The 17073-nt window shown below is 32.6% G+C and overlaps 1 protein-coding gene and 1 long non-coding RNA gene across 6 annotated transcripts; one reads left to right on the plus strand and one right to left on the minus strand.

The window, feature by feature from the left end:
* Positions 1 to 71: 71 nt before the first annotated feature.
* Pdfr (Pigment-dispersing factor receptor) lies at positions 72 to 13631 on the minus strand. Of its 5 annotated transcripts, none has more exons than XR_010549132.1 (13): positions 11463 to 11783; positions 8077 to 8166; positions 7225 to 7335; positions 7010 to 7170; positions 6867 to 6958; positions 6675 to 6792; positions 6148 to 6365; positions 4370 to 4439; positions 4206 to 4291; positions 2015 to 2198; positions 1818 to 1943; positions 1454 to 1528; positions 72 to 630 (listed from the first exon to the last, which is right to left on the minus strand). XR_010549132.1 is itself a non-coding variant. In XM_065307538.1 (13 exons), the coding sequence occupies exons 2-13, from the start codon at positions 8135 to 8137 to the stop codon at positions 618 to 620; spliced, it is 1290 nt and encodes a 429-aa protein (XP_065163610.1). In that variant the 5' UTR covers positions 8138 to 8166; positions 13378 to 13631; the 3' UTR covers positions 72 to 617. The 5 variants fall into 5 exon arrangements, 2 of the variants coding, with proteins under 2 accessions (XP_065163610.1, XP_065163609.1); XR_010549134.1 differs by having other exon boundaries at positions 1454 to 1503; positions 1807 to 1943; XR_010549133.1 differs by having other exon boundaries at positions 1807 to 1943.
* LOC135795757 (uncharacterized) lies at positions 5131 to 5853 on the plus strand. Its single transcript, XR_010549136.1, has 2 exons — positions 5131 to 5374; positions 5431 to 5853. It is a non-coding gene; the product is annotated as an uncharacterized lncRNA (long non-coding RNA).
* Positions 13632 to 17073: the final 3442 nt, after the last annotated feature.

Below are 17073 nucleotides of genomic sequence, written 5' to 3' on the forward strand. Positions count from 1 at the left end.
CATCATATTAATTATATAAATGGATACATTTATTGATGTGCGTGAGTTTAATTACATAAACATAAACAAAATATTTGTTGTGTTTTTATTCAGTTTATAATCTGTCGTTGGCAAAAAACAAAATATTATTTAATATTTAATACAAAATATCACTTTGAAATATGTTTGTTATTTTAACATCAAATGACTCTTTGACTAGAAAATAATGTAATCACTAATATTTGCATAGTTTATAATTTAATATTGTATATAATACTGACATTTTTTGATAGTATCTTACATATTCAAATTAAAGCTACGCAATAAAAGGAACAGTTCCAAGCGCTACTTTACACAAACGTAACTAGTATATAGGTATACTGTAATATGTTGCCTATAGTTGTTTGTACTTTGTACGATTTCATGTGAATTCTAATATTAGTTTACCCGTATATTCTTTGTAAAAATTAAATTAAGTTTTGCATTGTCGGCATTCATCCGTTTTGCAGCTGTCTGTGTCGTTGTAGTTGCGGATGCTGGTGCGACCTGAGGGTTCTGGATGAACTCGTAGACGCCGTGCACGCCAACGATTGCGCCGGTAATTTGGTCGTGTCAATTAGTTCAATGCAAATTGTTTGTCAGACACGTGTTCTGAAAATTAGCCAATTAGAAATGTAATTTACCTACATCCACATCAACAGGTTGTGACATTGATATATTGATGGATTGTGCACGTGACATAGAGTTCTAAATTTATTTACATCTAAATATTGTGATGACAAATTTTACATGCTCACTTGAATAATTTGTGTTTTGAATTGATTGGAATTTTATAGAGATTTGTTTGGTTTTCAACGTGTTTTGATGAATTTTTTGATGTTTTAATCGTTCGGCCACAGACAAAACAAACAGATCAACGGTCATAAAAATCGATCGAGCCGTTCTTGAGTTATAAATAGCGTATCACCAGCAATTTGTTTTATGCGTATGTATTTGTATATATGAAACATTCCACCCTAAATTGGAAAACATTTCATTTATTCATCTCTGATTTGTTTCACATTTTCTTACATACTTATCTGTTACAAAAGTTTTTCTCGGATTTTGTTTATTTTTTATAACCAATTAATTTCTTTAAAAAATAAATGCGATTTTAGATTGATTTATAAATGATTTTCATTAAAAAAATAGGTTTAAATAAAAAATTATCATTAAAAACATTGATTTTTGTAGTTTTTCACAAAATATTTCACTTGAAAAATAAAAACACCGAAAATAAGGTAATTTTTGTTTATTTTCGTCCCTGATACATTTATTAATTTGTTCAAGTCTTTTTATATATCTGTTGTAAGTTTTGGAAATGAAAATAAAATCAGAAAGAGCAGAGTGCAAAATTTAACTTTTATCGTGGAATGCAAAGGTTGTTAATTAAAATGATAGTGAAATTAGTATAATTAAATATTCTGATACTCACTCGTTGAATTTCTGGATGTCGTTGGATTCATTATCTCGACAACAGCAGACCTTAAACCATTCGCATTTTTTGGCGCTGTGCATTGATTCAAGTACAACGAAGGGCACGCAGGCATGTGGAATTAACACAATCGTGGTGAAAAGAAGATTCGCGTTATATACATGAAGCAAAACGCACAAGAAAAGAAAAAAATCATCACACTGAAGTCTATCAATAGCTATACAACTGATCTATACTACACTAAACTACACATAGAGAGAAAGAAATACACGAAACGTCCGATTGAGATCGAAGCGTTGAACGAAGTAGATACACAGTGAGTTTATGTAAATATAGCGAAGGGTAATAAAAACCTTTGTCATACTTCCGGATCGAGCGAGGACAGACGCGTCACTTCGCTTGAGTTACGCTGATGAAGATGCGCGCCGCCCACGCCGCCGGTGCGCAACGACATGTACAGCGAGAAATTATTTTTTACGACGTCCCGCACCTGCAAATGACAAGCAAGTGATTTGTTTACGTGTAATTCATGTGCAGACACAGTTTTTATATAATTTTTACCTCGCCGTTCATGAAACAGTACAGATTCGCGATGAAGAATCCTTGAAACGAGGTGAAGAAGTACGTGCTAAATGCCCAGAGACCGAACATCCACGCCGAGGTGAATATCCTGTAGTCGATCATGAAGAGCACGTTAAGGGTGCCCATTAACGGCACCAATAGAATGGCTGCTCTCACTGCTTTTCTATTACAATGAAAATAACAATTGCAATTTATTTCCGTGTTTTAGCAACGCCAGTGGCGGATTATGCTTCAGTGGGGCCCTAGGCGCAAATCAAGTTTGGGGCCCCTAAATCCGAAAATTTTCAAAAACGGTTATTAGCCCAGTAAAATTAATAGTTTTAGCGTACGGGCGCCGCAAAGTCTACTTCAACATTCGTTTGTGCCAAAAACTCATTTCCTCACCACCATGAGGTAGAGTACGTGGCGCGTTTTTTTTTATCGTGGTATCCCCAGCAGGCCTAATCCACACGCACTATTCCAAAATTTAATGGATTATCTTCCGATTCGCTCTTCGCGATGGACCAGGTGTTGTGCGTTAATTGTTTTCAGAACCGATCGAAATATCACAGGTAAAATTTTCTGCCATACTATCCGCGATGGGATTATCGTTTTCAATGCTATCTTGGTTCTCGAGTTCATCGTACGTGTGCTCAAAAACGGTAATCGTATTTAAATACAAATTACAAATTTACTTTTCTTGCCTTCTCTTGGGCAAAGATTTCAATAATTTTGTCGTACTCTAGTTTTTTAAAAATATCATTTTCTATGAACATTAATGCCAAGTCATTTAAGTGCTCTTGTGAAAGACTATTGCGCAGATAGTTTTTGACTCGTTTTAAAACTGAAAATGTCCTTTCTCCACTTGCATTAGAAACGGGCAAGGTCAAAAAAATTTGCAGTATTGTGTGTATATTTGGAAAAGTTGATTTTAGACCATTACTTAATGTTGCATACATTTCATGTGGATCTCTAATATTTTCTTCTTGTATGTATTTTAGAAAATGAGTTAACTCATCAGTGAAATATTCTGGCTCAATATCTTTTTCATACTTAGACAATAATCGCTCTACACAATTATTAGTCTCAACACGGCTTAATTTTAAATCAAAGAAAATTTTAAAATCGTTAAGAACATTGATATAGACATCACTCCTTCGAGTAATTTCTGATGTTAATACATCACATACAATATAAAAAATGTTGACAATAAAAAAATTTCTTGACAAAAATGCTGTATCATTTTTGTTCGTTTCATCATATGGATATTTGCGTTTTCTTTGTCTCATCTCTTTATAAGAATGATGAGCTGTTAGGGATTTAGCCTCCTCTTCAACAGTTTCGAAATTATTTCTGACCACTGTTATAAATTCGATTAATGATTTTAATAAACTAACACTATTAAGAATATTTGTCTTTGGTTCCTGTAAGTATTTGCTGGTAATTTCGATTCTCTGTAGGAGTTTGTTCCCGAAAATTGTTAACAGTGCCGTCTCAAATTGATCGAACTCTTTTGAACTCTGTTATTTTTTAATCCAACTACCACCCCAAAAATCTAGATAAAAATTGTAGGAGGAAAAACGTTGGTACAACGTGTTCCGCAGATGTGAAAAAATTATAGAAAGACGAAATAATTAATAATCCAAAAAAGAGAGTTACCCGCTCAACTCATCTCCTCCACAGATGTTCGAAATTTAAAAAAAATTGGCAATATACTACTCGCATTATAGCTACAACTTTCTAATGCAATATTCAAGAAAAGGTCACAAAAATTCGTGGCAGAAAACATCCAAATTTTATTTTAAACAGTTTGTCATAAAGAAATAAAATCGGAGATAAAAAGTTTTAAGTCAGCTATATATCCGTGACGGTTGCTTTGCGGACACGTGTGAAATGCCGTTTTGGGCGCCAAGTGAAAACCAATACGTTATTCATAAAGGCTGAGGTCAAAACCAACTGATGAAGTATTTGTGGAATTACTATGTCTGCCCCTCAGGCAGCCGGGGCCCCCCAGGCAGCCGGGGCCCCCCAGGCAGCCGGGGCCCTAGGCGCGCGCCTAGTGCGCCTAGGCCGTAATCCGCCACTGAGCAACGCAGAAGTGCGAGAAAAATAAACATTTGAGCTAAATTTTATGATGTTTAAGTTCCGCAAACATGTATGTAAACAGGTATGTGTCAGCCATTTTATTTACCTCATTTGCTCGAATTCGCCCATGTTACTGTTGCGCAACTTCATCACAACAATGCGTATTATGTTGAGGAGGAACAACATGTTGATCTGCACACACGAAAAATTTCATCCAATAATTAGAGGACAATAACAATGTTTGGTAAACAAATTTCGGCGATTAATTACCACAATCAAAGCGCTCGTTGGTCCTTCGAGAATCCAATAGTTGCTCTGGAAGTTGTACATGTACCAACATCTAAACAGAAATTTCGTGTGAATAACAAACGTGAAAAATATTTACACAACGCAAAGTATGTGTTTGAAGGCTTTGCTAGAGCATCAAAGCAATTTCTTTGTCGCGTTTGTGCGCTTTGATTACTCGAGAAGAAGATTAGGTCGCAAAGATGAGCCGCACAATTAAGATTGGAATTAAAAATTAATTCGTTCGAATAATCCGGGAACTGACAATGCACGATATAAGATTTAATGGAAAGCAAAGCCAGGATTAAATTGAAAATCTCATTAGGTACGCGTACTGTCAAAGTATTTACTGTATTGTATTATAGTAAAGAAATGCGATTAAGTTAATTATTCCTGGTAAGCTAAAATCTTATAAATGCGGCGAATTTTGGTATAAAATATTATGCATGTTTAATACTGTATATTTGGTTGCCTATATTAAATGGCTACAGTAAGCGAATATGAATTAAATTAAAATTGTAAATTTGCATTATATTTGTTTCGTTACACGACACAGCACGATATAATCATTAATAACGTACTATTTTTACTTAATTTGCACATTTTTAAAGTTTTCTAATTAAAATTACAACCGGAAGTGGCGAATTTAATTCACCCTAACTGAGAGTGCGCGGCGGTTGATGCGCGCGCTTCGCAAGGGGACGCTGAGCGTTAGCCTCGTTCTTTTTGGCTTGGGTAGTGTGCAAGGCAAGTGCGTTCCTGAAATTATCTTAGTTATTTAGTGTAAAATTGCTGTTATTTATTGCTGATTTGCTGCTTTTTAACCGCCACATAGCCGTTGACGAGGGTGCAACAAAGGTTTGTGGATTGCATGCATTATATTTATATTTTTGGTATTTATTGCTCGTGTATGTAGTGTGCAAGCAAAGGTAGGTTATAAGTAAAAATCGGCGCGATGCGGTGCATGTGTAAAAGTGCAATAAGCAAATGGTGAGTAGGAAAACGAGTTGATAGTGTGTACAACAACTACAACCATTTTGTTTCAGCGCACATAGGAGGTTGCTGATCACATTGGACCTGATATTAAGTTTAGTTATTGAAACAACTGAAAACCAACAATTTCAAGAAAATGGCGGAGAATTTGATCATCTACATTTACACACCAACATTGTATGAATATTAGCATCCCTGCAGCATACAAGCAACAACCCAGCAATTTTCAATCTTCTAGATTGTTAAACATCATCATTTTCTTCTTTTACACGTTATTCTTTAATCATCTCTCTAATCATGCTTAAATTTTTGCGTTTTAGCAAAAATATCTTAAAATTACATTTAGGCCACAATATGGCCTATTTGTACTGCGTGGTGTGATTACAATATAACTAATACATAAAATATGTATTAGAGGCGGATGTTAGCAGTCGTAAATCATAATACGTCGGCAATAAAATCTTATTACCATCGTATATCATTGATTCGTGTTTGTTTTACTCATATCACACCGACGTGTGATATTAAAAAACGTACACTGTCAAATTCGCGCACTCTATTTTTAGTAGATATTCTAATTCATATCCACTAAAAAAAGAACAAATTTGTTCAACTAGTTTGACCCGATGACATCAGAGAAAAATGCAATCATCGTTCAATCACAGCATAACTATGCTTAATATAACAAGCGTGGTGCATGTAAACAAAAACGCCGACTATACAAACAACAAAATTGTAAAAATGCCATCGATTCGTATTTTAATACTCACATTCCAGTTTCTGTATAAACCATCGACATGGCCCATATCGACGTGAGCAAGATGGACGCCAACCAGCCAGCATAACAGTAAATCTTGATGAATGAATACTCTTGAAACACCGCCACTGTCATAGCGTTGTGTAGCGACAATCCTTCGATGAACATCCACATTATTGTCGCTGTTTTCGAAAATTCCAGCAGTATGTAGCACATTTCACAGAGATACGGCTGCGTTTAGAAATCAAACAAACATTTGATTAACAGTTTAGTTTTTTTCGAATCATGTTGTGATTTTTTTCCAACAGAAGCTATTTTGAGTTCTTTTTTCATAAACAGCAGTAAACATTTGTAACTCAACACTGCATAAATCACGCATGAAATTTTTAATGTTTTACTAGTACCTATGTACTAGTATGGTAAGCATAAACATAAATGCATCAACACGTTGCGTTGTGCAAGATATTATTGATCGTGGTAATGAACCACATTAAAAGATTAATCGCGAAAATTTATTTGTGGGGATGGAACGTGACTCACCTTATTTTCAATTAGTTTATACTTTTGATCACTGTATATAATTAATCGTATAATCACTTGATTCAGTGTTGCTATGAACAGGTTTTTGTGGATTGTTGTTCGATTGTTTCGAAGCACTCTGAAAGTTTGAAAAGTTTTCATCAAATTTTTGTGAATATACATCAACAGGTGGGTGAAGTAAAAGTAGCTTGCCTGTATCTGTAGAAAATGACTAAAGATGCAATTAGTGCTATTAGTGATAAGCTTAGACCCACCATTTCAATTTTACGAGTTGCATATACAATCTACAATGAAATATTTGTAATTTTTCTTTCGGAGAATTAATTTTCACTCACAGTATCACATGCGCCTTCTCCCAGACGTTGACACATATCGTGTACACCGTGAGCTAAATTCGTGATACACGTTGTGTAATTTGTGTATCCCTGATCAATAAGCTCTTCTTTGCCGTTGTTGGACCATTTGCCTTCAGCTGTGCACGTTCTCCACGCAAATTCTATGTAATTTTATTTCGATAAATATTTAATTAAAATTAATTACGTTAGCTTACTTGTAGGATCTACCCCTCTCTGCACAGGACAATTTTGACTTATGCTTGTGTTTGCTAACGTTGGTCCCCAGCATAAAAATGTGTCAAAAACCGTCGGGCAATATAATACAGCTGAAAGGTTAATTTAAATAAAATTTAATACGTAGGTATTAAAAGTGTTTGCACCCGCATGAAGTAATACCATATTTTTAGTTTTTACTTTGAAATGCAGTTCGAAAAACAAGTAAAACGCGTATTTATGGAACTGCACGAAACTAATTGCTTCTCGGGAGAGCATCCGAAGTGCAATCCGTCAAAATAAAGCTGTTAATTTTATTTCAGACGCGTGTGTATTATTTTATCTAGTGCTGCACACGAATGTGAAAATATACTTACACGCATACGGAGTGTATATTAGGATTAAATTAATTGTAAATCCGTACATGAGTTTTATATGGGTGATATTACGTGATATTATAATTATTCACGTTACAATCTCGCAACTTACAACATGAATAATGAATAAATAATTCCAAGCCATTTTCACGTAGTTTAACTGAGTGAAAACTGAAAATGCGCAATTTGCGTATTTTCAGTATCAAATTTTATTTATTGCTTGACATGTTCATTACGCTCCATTGAATGACCAAATTTGACAAGCAGGTTAGTATTTAAAGAAATGAAGCGTTGATAATTTAATGATTTTCACATAATAAATATCAAATAAAGCATAAAAAGTTCAATTTTTAGCCAAAAAAAGAATGAAATTTTATGCCGGTTTCAAATAAATAGTAATTTCGGTTTTAATTTTACATTTCATGCATTGAGAGTGATAATATGCTGTGAAAATATCCAATTGCATTTGATACTCACCACTAGATCGAAATTCTTCCGTTTGATTTTTGAATTTCGCTATGCACGTTTGGTTATTCATCTTGAACTTGAATTTGATCCGGGCCGAACCTGAAATAAATCAAAACCGAGATAATTTTAGAATAGTTTATGATATTCAGGTGTAGATTTAAATTTTGGTAGTTATGGAAGTGTATAGAAGTCGCGCGTCGAATGGGCGTCTTCCTGTTGAATTATAATGACGTTCTTCTCGTCACGCTATCGTCCTACGTCGGAAATGCTGAGGACCTATTGAGTCACTTTCCCCCTTAGTGCACAACCTTACACCTCTCGCGTATAATTGAGGTTTAGTATAAAAAGAACCTTCCAGCAACTTGGTAATTCACCGACTATTTCAAACTGCCTGCGGGGTTTTTTCTTGACAACCTGGCAACTCTTAAGTATCTCTTGACTTTTTTTTGCTTGTGTACTTAAAATATATCGTTCAGATTTTCGGGCGGGTTTGTAAAAAAACTATTTATTGCTGATTTGCGAAATTTGGGACAACATGTTTTTAACATGGAAATAATAGTTCTTGTATGTTGCAAATAACATAACAACTGTGAATTGCATTTAAGTTAGTTAGAGTGAGGTTTTAAGGGTAGTGTTACCATGACAACAATTCAAAGCGGTTTCAACCAAACTGAACATCGGCTAGGGTTATAGTTGTATAATGTTTGTTTTTCGCGACAAAGTTTTTAAATTATCGGAACTACAGCGTTTTATATGATAAACTCGCTTGAGCCCGCGATTTCGTCTTCATAATTTTCAGTAGAAATGTGATTAATTTTTATTTTCTTGAATATAAATCGTAGTTTTATTTAAAAAAATAAAAATTGATAATAATGCACTTTAGCACCATATCTGATCAAATTATTTAGGTATAACTATGATTGAATGTCTATACCAATTTTCATCGTTTATTTATTCCCTTTAAAGTCACAATTTTTGATATTTTCATATTTATTCTGCTATTCGAGGCGGAGATAAATCTAACAAATCATAGATCATTAAAATGAGTCCAGGCGTTTTTGTGTTATACAGGATGTAACTAACACGTCTTTTTTATATATGATAAAAATGCTATTTGTCAAAAACTTGAAAAAAAGCTGAAATGTGAGTTTTGCGGACGTAAAAATGGAAAATTAAAGCAAATATTATGTTTCCAAGAATTTCATCAATAAAAACTTCAACTGATGATTTTTCATTAGCAAAACATAACATTTTTATATAAACAATACATTTTTAAAAAGTTTTATACCAGGTTACCAGGTTCTATATAAAAAAAAAATCTTTCAAATATTCGTTAATCAGATACATAAAGGTCGAAGTTAAATCCACTTAATCGTCGGTAGCTAACTAATCTAATCCGCTCATCGTAATCACTATTGAAACTTGCATTCTCCTATACTTTAGTAAATCACATGTTTTCAATATTATTGACTTCAAATCACAATCAACACAGCCATAAAACTGTCAAAATGCATTAGCAGACGAATTATAATCTAGGTTACGTCGAATCGCTTATATTCCATTGCAAAATTCCAACATTTGAAAAAATCCGCGGATAGTAATCAGATTGTTCATGCACTTACTAAACACTTAATGGATTAATTGTTCTGATGTAACCACACAATGGCTAATCAGGCGCGCTACCGAAATATTTCGCGGATTTAATGTGCAAAGCCAATATGATCGCAGATGAGCGCATATGCCGCGAGCGTAATTATTGAGCGTCACTAAGTAAATATTATGATACGCACGCACGGCACATCGCGCACTTTACGCTATTCGGGGCAGATTCGGATTAGCGAAATAAATCCTATTAAATATAAAGTATATTAAACACGTTCAGGAAGTAATCTGTTAATAAATATATTTGATTAGTATTTGCTTTGGGATAAATTATAAAATATTAAAAATTGCTGAATATAAAATGAAAATAAATGCAAATCTGTGTTGGTAATTAGCAGGCATTAATTAGAGCAAGTTATGCACTTTATTAAAATGTGAAGAGAGCAGCTACAAGCGTCATAATAAATTTTTGAAATAAATGCAGTGTTTTTTGTATTTTGGTTCACAAAGATTAAAAACTAGAATTTTGCCATTGTTAATGATAACAATAAACACAAAATTATGCAAAGAATAATAAAATTGTGTTATTTTATGATTTATATTCGGTAAATATAAGCCATATGTGATAATGAACTAACCTCGAAATCAATTACGTCAGCTCACTCAAACCGAACCTATATTATTGTTTTATCATGATGAAATGAACGTTTATCTTGTATCATAGAAAAAAATTGGTTAAATATTAATAATTAATTATTAAAAGTTTAATTTTTTACACTTAATATTATTATTTTATGTTTCTGGTATTTTTTCGCTCCAAAAAATCAGAAAAAGTGAGTTTTTATGTTTCTGGGTACTAATTCGTTTATAGCCCTAATAACGAAAATTAACGCTACAATTAATTCCTCCTACGTTGACACATTTTATAGGACTTTTATTATCCAACGTTCAAGTTCAGCAGATATTAAATATAAAAGTGCTGATATCAAGAGACTTAAAAATATGCTTTTAATGGTTTCTCTTTTTACAAAAAGTGAGCTGTGATTATATTCCCAGCAAAACGTTCTGAAAGTAGTAGTTAATATAATACTGGTTAGATGAATTTTAATGAAAATCTTAAGAAAATTTCCGGAGGAAAGAAGCGGCTAATATAACCAGAATGGGAATAAAATTGAAAGCTTTTCGATTACATTTTCTTCAATTACGTTCGATCAGAACCATCATTAAACGCCAATTAGTGTAGAAATAAAATAACCCTAGCATTCAATAATCGTAAAAAAAATCTTTCGCAATATTCATAAAAATGGCCGGAGTGAAGCGCTAGTAAAGCCGTTCTTGAGTATAACCTTGTCTGTCGGTTTGCCGCCCAGCTTTTCTTGTCGGAATATGTGCGGAACGCTTAAACCCACGAAAATAACAAAATAAACGCGGAAAAACTGTTTATTTCGTCTGCAAATGTTTATCCATTCGGATTTTAAGACTTTAGAAGTTTATAACACTTTTATGTGCGGCGTGTGGTTTTGGCCCGACGCGATTTCGTTTCACGTTCGAAATAGTAATATATAATAGCGTAATCAACGTTCAAATTTAGAGCAAATAAACAATGCAAACATTTTGTGGCTCCACTCATGTGCATGTACCCAGCGGCGATGTGTGAGTGCTTTTTTTATGTTGATCATACTTGTAAAGCATGAATGCTACACATGTTAACGGGATAATCTACGTGCGCAAAATAATGGTTTTTGGTAATGGAAAGTAAAACCTTTTTTCGTAATAAAATAAAAAATACTTACAATTTATTTAAGTTTTTGGTGATAAAATGATGAAAAAGTTTCTTACACGTTAATAATTATAATTTGTATTGATGCGAGCGCACAAATTAAATGCGTTTAATTAAAAGTTATAGGAATTTTGATTTTGTTTGATTTTTTGTGTTTGGTTGTTGAATCACAAGAATACGCGAACTTGACGTTGCGAGAAACTCGCAGGACGAAACTTCGACACGGACGACGCTCGTCGATAGGAGCGTCGGAACTGAGCCGCCTTTAGATGTGGCGTGCTTGTTTTTATCGGAGCGTCGGCGGCGGCGTCGCCGGCTGCATCCGTTGTTCACGTAGTTCCGACTAGTTCCGATCTACTTCGCGTGCGCCGTTTTATTTGTCATCTTGTTTTATCACAATCAGCATATGACTGAATTTGATTGATATCTGTTTACCCTAACTTTTATTTAGTTTAGTTAAAACTACTTGAGATTTTTTTGCAAATTTCGTTTAAATATATTTAGAAAATATTTCTGGGAAATAAAATGCAATTTTAAAACTTTTTGAAGTTAATATTTAAGCGAAAAGAAGAGAATTCTTTAGATTTTTTAACAAATTTCTATTTAAAATTACAAATTCTAACCTAAAACGTTATTAATTTGAGCTTATCTCATATTACAGAGATTAATATCCCAAAATTTTAAGTTCGCATGCATTTTGACCCTTTAATTAATAATTTCCCGTATTATAAGCAAAGTTTTAAGCATCGTAACCCACACGTTGAATTTACTGATAATCTCACAACTAAATTAATACATTTCTCAGTAAATATACCTCATATTAGCAAATAATGATTACTAATGATCTTAAATAATATCTGTTTATTTAATCATCTTCGTAAACTACTGATTATGCAATACATTTCTTTAATGTGATCTGACCGTGCATACGCATAACCTTGCAATTCGATATTCCTGTATCTGCAAAACTCAATAAACCGTGATCAAACACAACCCGCGAATGTCGGCTCATATTGCCGAAGTTTTAGTTGTTAACAAACTCCACTCCTCGGCATACGCTTCCGTTAGTTGTAAGTTGCTTTATTTCGCTGCAGATTGGAAAAGAAAAAATGTCTTTATTCCAAATTGCAGCGTTAATGAAATTTACGCTTTTCGCCACAAGTTACAGTCAGTTTTATTTGAGTTAAAGGTAATGAACTTGATAGATTTGTAAATTTTCCTTTTTCTTGACATTATTTACTTTGATCAAGAACAATAATCAAATCTGATTGCATCAGATCAATAAGCTGCACGTGATTTGCACATAAACCATGTTTTTGATTAAAGTGAATTCAATTGGCAAGAAGCAAGTAATTACTTTTCTTCAATAAGTTGTATTCGTACATTCGTCGAATTTAACTTATCTGATTAATATATATTTCTATGCTAAAATAGAGAAAAACTGATTTTTTAAATATTATATTTTATATATTTATCACAATAATAATATTTGTTTAGGTGAAACCAAGAGTAAAGCCATGATACGCTCTCATCCTTTCAATAAGAACTAACAATAAAATAAATAAAATAAAATCCTAGCATTCTTCAGGTAGGATTCTATTTTCTGCGTGCTGTGAAAAGAAAAATAGTAAGTTGTTCACTTGGAGGTTTTTCGCGAGAAATGCGCGGGTCAGTGAATTGAGAATCACGAATAAGAGCACTTTGAAAGTAAAATTCAAGCTTGAATTATTTCCACAAATTAGACCAGCTTCGATAAAATGAGATTCAGGAGGCTACCAGCATGAAAAGTCTTTTTCTATACCACATAGAATATATATTAAATAGATAATTAAAATTTTGTAAAATTTAAATTAAACGCTTGATGCATGGCAGTCAAAATGGAAAACCTTGGATGTATTCTAAAATATTATGAAACACTTTTATCGTACCTTTGTGTAAACTTGTAATTTCTCATCCGTCAACGCTTTGATTCAACTTGAATCACGAACAACTTCACTGCCGCATATTTTCCGCACTTTATATTCAGTTTATTCCCATGCTGTGTTTAGACAAATTCACGCACGTATTTTGCAAGGCAGGGCAGAAGAAGAGGAAAAAATGATCGCGCACAAAATAGCGTAAAATAATAAACAAAGCCGCTTAATTAATACAACTGGTTGAATGCGACGCAGATCGTGCGAAACTGCTGCGCGGAAAATATCTCGAAACGCGCAAGGAAAAGCAAATACTACCTGCGTACACTATTTAAAAGAATCAACAAGCTAGGTAAATATTGAAAATGCTGTGCATACATATTGAGCCAATGATATTATTAGAATATTGTCGTTATCTCAAAGGATTTAAACAAAGGTGGAAAAGTTTCAAAGAATTTGAAAAGGCAATAAATTTAGAAGTAAATATTATTAATTACGTTGCGAATATAATTTGAGCAGTGTGATAATTTTCATGAATATCTACTAATGTTTTGAACTATTTGCACAGAGTCTGGTCTTAATGCTAAGGTTATGTAATATTAATTAAAGCGCTCAGGTGAAGTTATGATTAATAAAATAAAATAATTAATTTCCGGAATAATTAAGTTTTTCTTGATTATCTTCTGAATTATTAGAGTATATTTTATCAAATTTTGTACAAAATTATATATTCATGTTATTTTAGGAATTGGTTGAAAATGTTGTGAAAATAAATTAAAAAAGTTAATATTTTTTGTCGAAATATTTATTTTTTATGAATATCTTCAAAAGTAATAAAGTATATATGATAAAATTTTGCACAAGAGTTATACTGGAGGTTAAAATTATATATTCACTTTATTTTATAAATCGGTTGATAAATGTGAGAATTATTGACAAAAATAATCAAAAATTGTGACATTTTTTATCGAAATATTCATTTTTCGTGAATATCTCCAAAAGTATTAAAGTATATTTGATGAAATTTTGCACAAAGATCACACTAGGGAACAAAATTGTATAATTAAGTTATTATTCGATTCGAATGAAAAATTTAGGAATTATCAACATAATATAATCCAAAAATAACATTTCTTTAGTATGTTTATTTTTCATGAATAATTCCGGAAATATAATATATATTTCATCGGTTTATGCACGAAGGTCAATCTTGAGGATAAGATTATAAAAGTTTGAGCTTAAAATAAAATCAAGGGTTGATTTATGAAGTTGTCGTCAGAAAACGAAAAAAAATCGCTAGAAACGTCCAGTTTTTCTTTTATTATTTATAAATAGAATACAACTATATTTAAAGTGAATGTTCAACACGTACGCACGGAAATAAATAATAAAAATAGGGACATTTATTGAAAATGCCTCAGAAATTGGACGTTTCTATTCTAAAACAGGATATCCTGTTTGCATCTTGCAGAAGAAAGCAACAAACAAATGAAAGCTTTCTCAAATCAATACTCACCCTGGAAGCCACCTGCATGGACAACAACACGTTTTTCCCACTTATATAAAGTGCGCATCCATCTATTATTTATCTTTTCATTTGCAATCCTTTTTATTTTTTTAATTCAATAAAAATAAGGAAATGCAGTTTTTCTAACAACGCAGTAATATATTAATAGATACATCAATTATATTCTGTAATATCGAAAAGTTTAAATTATACTTGATCGATCTGCCCTGCCAGCGCGAGCAGATGCATATATTCAAAACACGCAAAGTGCGTCTTTCGATCTAATAAAGTAATTGTTCAACATCATGAACACGCCAGCCGCGGCGTATTGTGCGCGTCTCGCACACGAGGACGCTCCACGTGAGTGATCCTAATCACGTGTACGCATCGAATGTGCGGTGTATCCTTACGATTGCCACACGCTGTGCCCGCACGGCTTCGAAATTCTGCTGAAGTTACCTTTGACTCAAGCAATTTATTAAATAACAATAACTTCAACAACGTGCGGCATTACCGACATCGTGCGATTAGGTAACGGGTGCTCATCGATTTAAAAACGCGTTGTCTATATTAAGTTTTTTGCTTGTTTAGGTTTTGTTGTTAGATAACAAGCAACAACAGGTTTGTAAGGCGCATTGAAATTGGTATAACAATGACTAATTGTCCTAATGACGTAAACAACTTGCAGAAATCGATTAAAGTTAGTGGTGTGGAAGTAAATGTATTATTTAGTTTAAATTTAACTGTTTTTAAGTAAATAATAATCAGTGTTTATTATTTATTATTTTTAATGTGATATTAGCAATCAATACTTTGATTTAATTTGTTTTAAAATTTAAATATGTTAGGGTAGCGACACGTGTTGCCTACTAGCGTAAAATTATTGTTTGAATATTACCAGTAGCGCAGAATGCTTTTCGATTGTAGTTTGGATAATTGTCAAGAGATGGCGCATACTGTATTACAAAATCAAATTTATTAGTGTTGGTTCAACTTTTTTCCTATCGAAAACTTAAAGCTTGTATTATTAAATATTAATTATTAAGATAATAATTTTAATAAACATTTAAAATTAAAAATAAGCATATTAATAATTGTCAAAAGTATTTACATTAAGATGACATAATTTTTTAATTTATGTTTATATTGATTCAGAAAAATACAATTTGATAAGGAATATAAAAATATTAATTAAATAAATCAGTGTCAACAAAAAAGTAAACAAATACCGGCGAATATATTCGATAATTAATCTTTTTAGTTATTTTTAGTATGTGTAATAATATTGCCGAAATGAAGTTCCGGTTTATTTATTTTTTATTTTTTTAACTTTCAATGCATTTTGTAATTTAGTTGACGTGCTCCCCTGAACCTAAGGCACGCAAATCAAATTTGCGGTGGTCGTGGTATTGTGTTGTCGAATTGACTATTGAATATTTTATATCGCCGAAAGTTGCAGTGCCTTTCGGTTTCCCAATTATAGTTCATCAAACTTCAGCGTATGGCGGAATGAAAATAAATGCAACTTGCTAACACACAATTCAGTTTTCAGTTTCTGCGCGAGCGTTTTGGACATATGCCAAATTAATTATCGCATTATCTGCGCAAAGCAAAACAAACCTAGACACATATTCAGTTTTTTGTTATAAAGCGCATCGCATCGATTGACAATTCGTAAATGTATAATAATATCTATAATCACACACGGTTTCACAATAAATCTATTATTATAATGCTAAAAACTGAATAAGAACACGTGGGTAGGGTTTTCATGTTCCGGAAATGATTGAACTGTCACCAAGATGTCAACAGAACTTTGATTGATTGGCATACGCAGAAACAATTTGGAAAGAATCCAAAGTTTTTATTGAAAACAATGAAATTCCGCATAATGCAATAAATAATTATTTATTAACGAACATTTTACTTACAAGTCGCATTTTTGAGTTGCAATACATGAATAGGACATAATGATTTTATTGCAGATAGTTAATTATAATTAAAACAATGTATTATGCAATTTAGTAAAGAATTGATCATAAAATAAATGATGAATGATGAAAAAAAGGATCGAGAAGGTTAACAGAAACAGCGCATCGTTCAAGCAAAAGTCAAAGTTGACGACTGACGATTGCATGCGTGGTAACACGGAAAACTGATTGGAAGAAGTTCCATTCTTTCGAAACAAATCGAAAACTACAAAA

Source organism: Atheta coriaria, unplaced genomic scaffold, assembly GCF_025399875.1.
Source record: "Atheta coriaria isolate IRGN ID8LTWV9N9 unplaced genomic scaffold, Caltech_Dcor_3.1 hic_scaffold_7_pilon, whole genome shotgun sequence".
Taxonomy (NCBI): domain Eukaryota; kingdom Metazoa; phylum Arthropoda; class Insecta; order Coleoptera; family Staphylinidae; genus Dalotia; species Dalotia coriaria.

Coding starts and splice junctions, on each gene's coding strand:
- Pdfr (XM_065307538.1), bottom strand. CDS start 8,137: ATGAATAACCAAACGTGCATAGCGAAATTCAAAAATCAAACGGAAGAA. Junction 6,793..6,866: donor GTCATTTTCTACAGATACAG/GCAAGCTACTTT, acceptor TCAAACTTTCAG/AGTGCTTCGAAACAATCGAA. Junction 2,199..4,205: donor GGCGAATTCGAGCAAATGAG/GTAAATAAAATG, acceptor TCATTGTAATAG/AAAAGCAGTGAGAGCAGCCA.